Source organism: Elgaria multicarinata, chromosome 1 (genome assembly GCF_023053635.1).
Source record: "Elgaria multicarinata webbii isolate HBS135686 ecotype San Diego chromosome 1, rElgMul1.1.pri, whole genome shotgun sequence".
Taxonomy (NCBI): domain Eukaryota; kingdom Metazoa; phylum Chordata; class Lepidosauria; order Squamata; family Anguidae; genus Elgaria; species Elgaria multicarinata.
Genome location: NC_086171.1, coordinates 202,062,754 through 202,071,660, shown reverse-complemented (window position 1 = coordinate 202,071,660; position 8,907 = coordinate 202,062,754). Strand labels below are relative to the sequence as shown.

Genomic DNA, 8,907 nt, shown 5'->3' with positions numbered 1-8,907 from the left:
ATTGGGCCTACCAGAATACATCCACATCAACATCCAGAAAGCAGTCATACTTAAAACATGCTCAGTTGTCAGGAAATTCTTGAATCAGTAAAAGACAGCATGACCTGGCAAAGCCTGTCATGTCTGCCTAGAAAAACTGCTATGAGTGAGAAAAGAGAGATGGTAACAACAATAATATTGTGGTAGGCCTCAGTGAACATATCCAGCCTGTTTCTGTACCCCAGCAACATACAGGATGAACATACCAGAGATCTTGGTTGAGCTTTCTTTATTCTTTGGTATCCAGCAGCTCACTGGACTTTTTGTTGGCAGGCAAGAGTCCTTAGGGCAGCGGTTCTCAACCTGTGGGTCGGGACCCCTTTGGGGGTCGAATGACCCTTTCACAGGGGTCGCCTAAGACCATCGGAAAACACATATTTCCGATGGTCTTAGGAAACTGTATTGACTGAACTATGTCATGTATCATCTTTTGTATTATTAAAGCTATTGTTATGTATTATTTTCATTAGCAAACCATCCCATGACAATGGATCGTGTAGAGAAGAACAAAAATAATTTTATGGTTGGGGGTCACCACAACATGAGGAACTGTATTAAAGGGTCGCGGCATTAGGAAGGTTGAGAACCACTGCCTTAGGGGGATCTACACTACTGCTTTAAAGCGCTTTGAAGCGCTTTATAACAGTTTTGACAACTGTTAGGGCCCAGGACACACTGCATATACAGTTTTCAAAATGTTTTCAAAGTGCTTTAAAGCGCTTTAAAAGCAGTTGTGTAGATCCCTCCCCCCTTTATTCACTTTGCTGCAGGGAGTTCTGCTCCTTCAACCATCAGTTCTGAGTTTTCAAAGGTGGGTGTCCTAGCGGCAGCGTGACATCACACTGGTTGTGGCCTGATGATTTGTTGGTCTTGCATTGTTCCTGTGTCATGACATCATTGCTTTGAGTGTCCTTAAAGGTTCAGGCGGCAACCCTCCGAGGAAAGGACTTGCACAGAGGATGCAGAAGAGGAAGAAGAAAAATCACCCACCAAACATCGCTTCCCAGTTCAGGGGGACAAGTTCTCGCATCTCTCCCCTCTCAAAACAGCGATCAATACGTTCAGGGGAGTTTGGGTCTCCCCAGTCCCGAGTGTTCAATGTCAAGTTGTACGTGGTCGAGGCTCAGGAGCTCTACACGGTGAACGAATGTTACCGCGAATTAACCATAAAGAATCTGAAGAGCCGTCTGGAGCTTTTGGTTGGGATCCCTGTGAACTTCCAACGGCTCCAGTATCTGGATGAAGGTGAGCTCCCTTTGTATGCAACAGCTACACCTAGGGTGACCAAATGGAAAGGAGGACAGGGCTCCTATATCTTTAACAGTTGTTTAGAAAAGGAATTTCTGCAGGTGTCATTTGTACACATGCAGCATGTGGTGAAATGCCCTCTTCATCACCACAGTTAAAGCTGCAGGAGCCCTGCCCTTTTTTGTTTCTGGTTAGGAGGGCAGGGCTCCTGCAGCTTCAACTGTTGTACAGAAAGGGGAATTTCATCAGGTGCGGCATGCATACAAATGACACCTGCTGAAATTCCCTTTTCTAAACAACTATTAAAGACACAGAAGCCCTGTCCTCCTTTTCATACGGTCACCCAACCCACAGCAATGGGGCACAGGAGAGGAGTACAACTTGCAGAGCCTGCTTTTCTGAAAGTGATACGTTTCCAAGCACTGTCCATCAAAAAACCCTGATCCTGCCTTGATTGTTAGCCTTCATGGAGAAATTCTAGCATTATAATATTTATTACTCAAACAAAGGGGGGTGGGGCAACCCTTTTCTAGCAATGGCTTGTGGGTAATTTGTTGGGGGCCACAAGCCTTACATGGCTTGGGACCACAATACCTGACGGAACGCCTCTCCCGACGTGAATATACCCGGTCGCTACGTTCAACATCTAAGGTCCTCCTCTGGGTGCCTACTCCGAGAGAGGCTCGGAGTGTGGCAACGAGGGACAGGGCCTTTTCAGTGGTGGCCCCCAGACTGTGGAATGATCTCCCTGATGAGGCTCGCCTGGCACCAACGCTGCTATCTTTCTGGCGCCAGGTTAAGACTTTCCTCTTTGCCCAGGCATATGGCAGCACATCTTAATCACCCACATGTTTAGTTTTTTAACGGTTTTTAATGCTTTATGTGTGTATGTTCTGTGTTTTAGAATTTTAAATTTTGTATACTTGTTTTTATCTCAATTTTAGAATTTCTGTAAACCGCCCAGAGAGCCCTGGCTATGGGAGCGGTATATAAATGAAATAAATAAATAAATAAATAAATAAATAAATAACAGCAATGAGCGGGGCAAAGGCAGCAATGGGCAGGGCCAGGGTTAAAAGTGTGAGGGTTACTCTCTCTCTCTCTCTCTCACACACACACACACTCTTTTGATTCCTGCCCACGGACTGTCCGGTAAGGGACAAATTCCTCTTTCTAGAGAGCTGAACTGACTGCATGCAGAGCACTTTTGAAATGAGACCAAGGTTCGCATGAAATTGGACTGAGGGGTGCATGGATGGCTATATTCTCCTGACTACATGTCAGGAAGGGCCAGGGCTGTGCATGCTCTGTGCTAGCTGAAACGATTCTCCACCAACAATCCAAATTCTATGCCTCACTTCCTCTTCCTCTCAGCCCACTGGATTTTGTTTGTTTGCTTCTTGGTTTGGTTTGCCTCTACAGTGGATCTCGCTGATGACTCTACGTTTAGGAAGAACGACATTATTCCTGGAGGAACTCTCTCCATGCGGATCTGGCCAGAAGATGCTTGGGGGCTTTTGGTGACTGCAGCTGCAAAAGGAAAAATCAAATCGGTTGGTTTGGATTGCTTGTGTAAATAATTGGATATTCCTTCTCCAGAAACTGCAATGGGTGATTTGATTTGGAAGTGTGACTTATGCTGAGGAAATTAACATTTCACTAGTAGGATGGAGGAGGATGTTAAATGTCCCAAGGTCAGTGGCCTCCTAGGTCACATTCTGTTCTCTTGCAGGCATGCGCTTTCTCGCTGCCTCTTTCTTTCTTTTGCTCACATTTCTATTAGGGCTGTGCTCCGCCTCGGTCCCAGAGCCTGAATCTGAGGTGAAGCGGGCCAATTCAGCCTTGGCCTGAATCTGGTTCTGGACTAGATTCAACCCCATGGCCAGCCATTGTCCCCTCTCCTGTGGAACTGAGCTGGGACTCCGTGCACGCTGTCGAGCTGCATGGCCTACTCTCTGGCCTGCCGTAGTTTACAACACTAAACCTCTGGCAGTCCAGAGAACTGAAACTACTGTCTTTGACCTTCAGGTAACTTAGTCCTAAACTGCCAGGATTGCCTGTCTCCACATGTTCCTGCCCATACTTTGAAATTAGCATTAGAAGCTCTTCTTTGGATTCCCCCTTCCCCGAAGTATGATGGATGGCCACCCTTTCAACGGTGGGGCCCTGGGTGTGAAAGAGTGTCGCGGGAGAGTCTTGGCTGGTGTCACTTTGACATCTTCCCACTGCCATTATTTTCTTTTTTAAAAAAAATATCCAGGGATCTGTTGTCAGTTGGACCCTTTCTGGGAAATGGGCCCTCGGCGGGTGTCCAGTCATGTCCCCGCTTGACGCTGCCCCCTGAATGCTGTCTGTCCTTTACTGCTTTGCCACCAGCTTGGGACACACTCCCAGCATGCAATAGGTTTCCTCTGTTTCGATAATGACAGAGCGCCTTCTCTCTTAGCAACCTGCCCGATCACTGAAGCCATCAGAGGGCAGGCTCCTGGTGGTTCCACAGGGACAATGGGCCAGTTGGAGTCTACCTGAAGTAGAGCCTTCAGTGTGGTGGCCCCTTTCTATGGAACTCACTGCCTCTGGACAACATTGTGTTGTTTTTGGCACCTGCTGAACACATCTTATTTCAACAAGCATTCCTTTGTTGACCAGCTATTGTTTATACTGGTATTCCGGAGTTGTTGGAGGTTTTTTTTGGGGGGGGGGGGTTTAAAAAAAATTGATGTTTTATTCCTTTTGTCTGTTGTTGTTCACTGCTCCAGAATCTGTTTAGCTATAGAGTGGTATATCAGTGTTATAAATATAAATGAACACTTACATTCTGTTTTGTATCTTCCAATGCCAGCTGAAAAGAATAGGAGCTACAAAGACCTCCTATTTCAGAACTGCAAATGCAAACCTAATGGGACCAGAACAGAGGAATGACTGGTTAGCACATCGCATGTTTGTGGCCTTATTTATTGCCACGCGCAGGGGCCACTTGGAAGCTGTGGAATTTCTGCTTCAAAATGGTAGTATTCTATGCTCAGCAGGGATCTTTATAACTATCTTCCTTTGACATTTTCCATACTGCAGGCAGTGCTGGGTTTAGGAACAAGCCAAGTAAGCCATGGCTTAGGGCCTCATATAATGAGGGGTTTCTAAATATGTTGGAGATAACTAGGATGTAAGATAACAAAGATGAGATTACTTTGGCTTAAATATGTAGTAAAGTCTGGTGTGACTTACGGCAGAGTTGCCTTATATAGAGAAACCGTGGCAAAGCAGCATTTGGTATCAGAGGCAATAAGTGCAATCTAGGGCGGGTTTAAAAGTAGTTGAAATCAACTTACTTCATCAGTCGTTTTATACACATCTTCAGAGAAGGCAATCTAACACTGTTTAACTACAGGCACCCCCTAATGCTGGGTGGTAACCTTTGATTACTCTTCCTAGTATAATGGATTATTGAGTTGTCTGAAGGCAGTGAATTTTCTGCATAGCGAGTTATCATGTTGTCTAAACACAGAGGATTTTCTGCAGGGTGGCTTGTTAATCATGCAGTGTGGTTTATTTTTCTTGAATAAGACGTCTTGGCTTGTTGTTGGATTGTTCAGGGTGGTTAGCAAGTCACCATGCATGGTTAACGAGCAACCTCATGGAAAAAGTGCTGCGTTCAGACAATCCACAGTTGTCTATTGTAGAACCCACAGTTCTACAATAACCCATATTGGGTAGGTTACTGTGTTGTGTGAACTCAGCCCATTTCTTAATCCACCCCTGACTGGAAGTCTCCGGGAAACCTATTCTGCACCAGTTGGCTTTATACCAAAGTTATTCCCTTCCTGAATTGTGCAACAGGTTGGAATTTATTTATTTTATTTATTAAAACATCTGTATCCCACCCTATTATCACTGGGATCTTAAGGCAGCATACAAATAAAATGTAATGAAGTGCATGTCTATGATCCCCCCTCACCCCCCCCAAATACATTGAAGATACTTTATGAAAACCAATCACATTTGTGTGCCCCTCTCTCACTGGCCGCTCTCTTCTCCTCAGACCAGTGAACCAAAGAACTGCACAACTAATTCCAGTGGTGCAGCTAAGTAATTTTAGACCCTGGACTGAATGCTCTTATGGGGCTCCCTTTAGATGGCCATGTATATTACCTCAGTTGTGAAGCACAGAACTAACATTTCTCATCCCGTCCCATGCTTTACAGCTGCTTCTACACTCATGATACATTAGAGGAAAAAACAAGCCCTGATTTTTTTTTTTAAAAAAAGGAATACTCTGAGCATGTACAATTCTCTCTCCCCCCCCCCCCCCCGCCATTTTAAATTCACTTAGGGCACAATCCTATGGATATTTAGATAGAAAAATGTCCTTCAACTCCCAACAAATGCAGGACTTCTCCACCCCATGCATAATTTTGTACTCTTATATCATGTCTCCCTTCTCTTGATTTTTATCCAAGCTAAACAGTCCCCAAAATTGTAACCTTTCCTCATAGGGGAGTTGCTCCAGCCCCCTGATCATTATAGTCTCTCTTTTCTGCACTTTTCCCAATTCAACAATGTCCTTTTTGAGGTGCAGTCACCAGAACTGTATACAGTATTCTAACGTAATTATCTGTCGATGTGGCTGGCTTAAAAAGATGGTGGATACGGTAAAGCAGGCATGGGGAACTCCTGGGCAGGATCTACACTACTGCTTTAAAATGGTTTATAACAGTAGTGACAACGGTTGGGGCCCAGGACATGCTCCATATACAGTTTTCAAACCATTTTCAAAGTGTTGGTGTACATCTGGCCCTGGTCTGGGGCCCAGGTATGTCCCATAGAGTTTTCCATCCCACCCGCCAGCTTCTTTCCCAGGCTCCACCCCCTCTTCTGGCAGGGGAAAGGTGATTGGATCAGCAGATTGGAGAGAACAGCCTATCCCTGCTGAGCACTGAAAAAGCATTTGTTGTTCAGAAGTTGATTGTCTTAGCTAAGTTTCTTTTTTTAAATTTTATTTTTGGGTTAAACTCAGGCCTATGAAATTCTTAGGATGCCCCGTTTTCTCTGCAGGGGCTGATTTAAAAAGGAAAACGCCGCTAGGTAGAACAGCCCTCCATGTTGCCGTCACGTCAGGCAAGGGTGAATGTATAGATATGCTTCTTACCTACGGGGCCAAGATCAATGATGGGGACTATGAGGGGCATAACGCTGTGGTCTTAGCCCGCCTGTGGGGGCAGAAGGAAAGTGAGCGGCATCTCTCCCGGCACCAGTGGATGATGCGATCGGGTAAAAGAAACGCCTGCCGCACGGTCAAGAACGTGGAAACTTGATTCCAGGCCTAAGACGTGTAAGGCCTAAATGGCTGGCTGAATACCACCTTGCTTGGGGGCATCACGGAGCGTTTCCTTCAGAAGTGCAGACTCTAATTCTTTTTAATACAGGATTTAATTTTAATTTTAAAAGCAGGGCTACTTGGTTGTGTAAGTGATGGTTGTGTTAATGAGCTGCTGTTGTCTTTCTCAAACACACAGGTTTGCCTTAGAATCCCTGCATTGGGGGTGGGAGGTTGGGATCAAGGCCTTATCCCTAGGGACCCCATTGGTAGCACTCTTGGGAAATGGCTGGTCTAATTCTAAGGTAGTCTAAACCCTAATCTTGGAAGGCAAGTTTGGTGTGCAATATTTTGGGCAGTAAATTTTGTCCACAACCTGCTGGCTCAGGTCCTAGCCTCTCTAGGAAACCTGCAAAGGATGGGATACTGCCATGATGGGTGTGGGTCAGGCAAGTTTCTAAATTCTACCCTAGTCCAAGACACTGTTACTTTAGAAAAGGGGTGGGCAACCATTTTGCTCCCCCCCAAGGATCACCTGCAGCACTGGGTGGCAGGTTGGGAACTGCATCTGCACATGTAGGCACATGCACACTCACACTCACTCTGTGTGTGTGTGTGTGTATATCCCCCCCCCCCAGTCCTGCATTGCACATGTACAGATGTATAGTCTCAGGTTCACACTCTTCCCTCGCTTCTCAGATCTCAGGGATGAGGAAGTTTAAACCTTCCTGCCTGCTAAGATCAATTTGTGCCTCCCCTGCCATATTATTATGAGATGGAGAGGAATTCTCAAATTCTTTGGTAGAAAACTGAAAGGGGTGCTGTTCCGTGATGGTGTTTATTCAGTTTATATCCCACCTCAAATGTGTTGACCTCAGCTGGTCTCCATAGACGCTGCCAAAGATGAGGTCATTACACCACCACATGCCTTCCAGGTCATGCCCTGAACCAATTAACAAATAGTTCAAATTTGTTCTTCACTGCTCCCTACATCAGAATGCCTCCTAAGTTTAAAGTATTTCACTATGGAAGACATGTTTTCCAGTTTCTTTTTAAGCGCCATCACACCGGGGGTTAACACGCTCCCTACCGTCGCTTCTCCGCCTGTGTTTTCCTACCTCAAGTTACTTCCTCTTTCAAAAGAGGAAGTACAGAACGAGCACGAGGCCCATTGAGTCCGCTGTTCTAATGGCTATGCTTCTCCTGCACACAGCAGCAGAGAGCGGCGATTCCGAGTTTAAAAAAAATCGGACTTAGGGGTTTTTTTGTCGTGCAAGGAAGACCAGGAGGGGCGTGGAGCAAACCTGAGCAAACTCCGTGAGTGCCCAGTAACAAGCGTGCAATAAAACGCTCATCGGATGGAGCTTTTTGAACGCCTCTTGCAGCTTGAGCAACGGTTCTGTCATTCTAGCATCAACCAGCAGGGGGCAGGCAAGGATCAGACACCAACCAGTAAACTACAGGCGGTTGAGCGGGTGTTTTTTTTATTAATATTATTATTCCTCATCTTGGGGCCAGGAATTCTTAAGAGACCAATGGGTAAAAACAAGAGTTGGCTGAAGAAATGATCCCACATAGCCAGACAAATGCAGGGTCGCTTTCTGTATTTGGCTGGCCACACAGCATTGCCACAGCCAAAGAGGAAAGACACGGCACAAGGAAAGGAAGTTGCTCATGGTTGAAGCTGCCTGAGCAAACTTCCCTCTTTGGATACAATAAACAGTCCCATCTATTTACACATCAAAATATCCAGGTGCATCTCTTTGTGTGTAGCACACTGAATGTTCCAAATATAGTGCATGGAAGAGCTTCTTTGCGCCTTTTCTGATTTGCACACCCCTTTTGTGTTCTCCCTTAAAAAAACAAAAAAAGTAAAGCTGTTGTCTAATTGTGGTAGTTTTCGTCGTATTCCTGACAGATGCCCGGATTGTTATTGAAAGATGCTACTGGTTAAGGAACGCTTTGCATATTCATGGAGAAATGTATAAGAGGCAGTTTTGGGAGCAACTTCTTCTCCAGTTGCATCAGGGCAGAGGAAACGTATTGCATGCTGTGAGCATGTCCCAAGCTGGTGGCAAAGCAGTAAAGGATGGACAGCATTCAAGGGCAGCGTCGTCACCTAACTTGACAACCTCCAGAAATGTTGGACTGCAACTGTGCTGGCTGGGGATGATAGAAGCTGCAGTCCAACATCCATCATCTCCAGGCAGAAGGGTGGGTGAGGCTGGTCTTCTAGACTGCTGATTCAATCTGTCCCAGAGGGGGACCTAGATGCGGGTAGGTGATGGATTCGTGGCTCCTGCCAG

The 8,907-nt window shown here is 45.8% G+C and overlaps 1 protein-coding gene across 1 annotated transcript; it reads left to right on the top strand.

Moving 5' to 3' along the window:
- The first annotated feature begins 998 nt into the window (after positions 1–998).
- ANKRD60 (ankyrin repeat domain 60) lies at positions 999–6,599 on the top strand. Its single transcript, XM_063142034.1, has 4 exons — positions 999–1,284; positions 2,710–2,840; positions 4,130–4,295; positions 6,340–6,599. The coding sequence occupies exons 1-4, from the start codon at positions 999–1,001 to the stop codon at positions 6,597–6,599; spliced, it is 843 nt and encodes a 280-aa protein (XP_062998104.1).
- Positions 6,600–8,907: the final 2,308 nt, after the last annotated feature.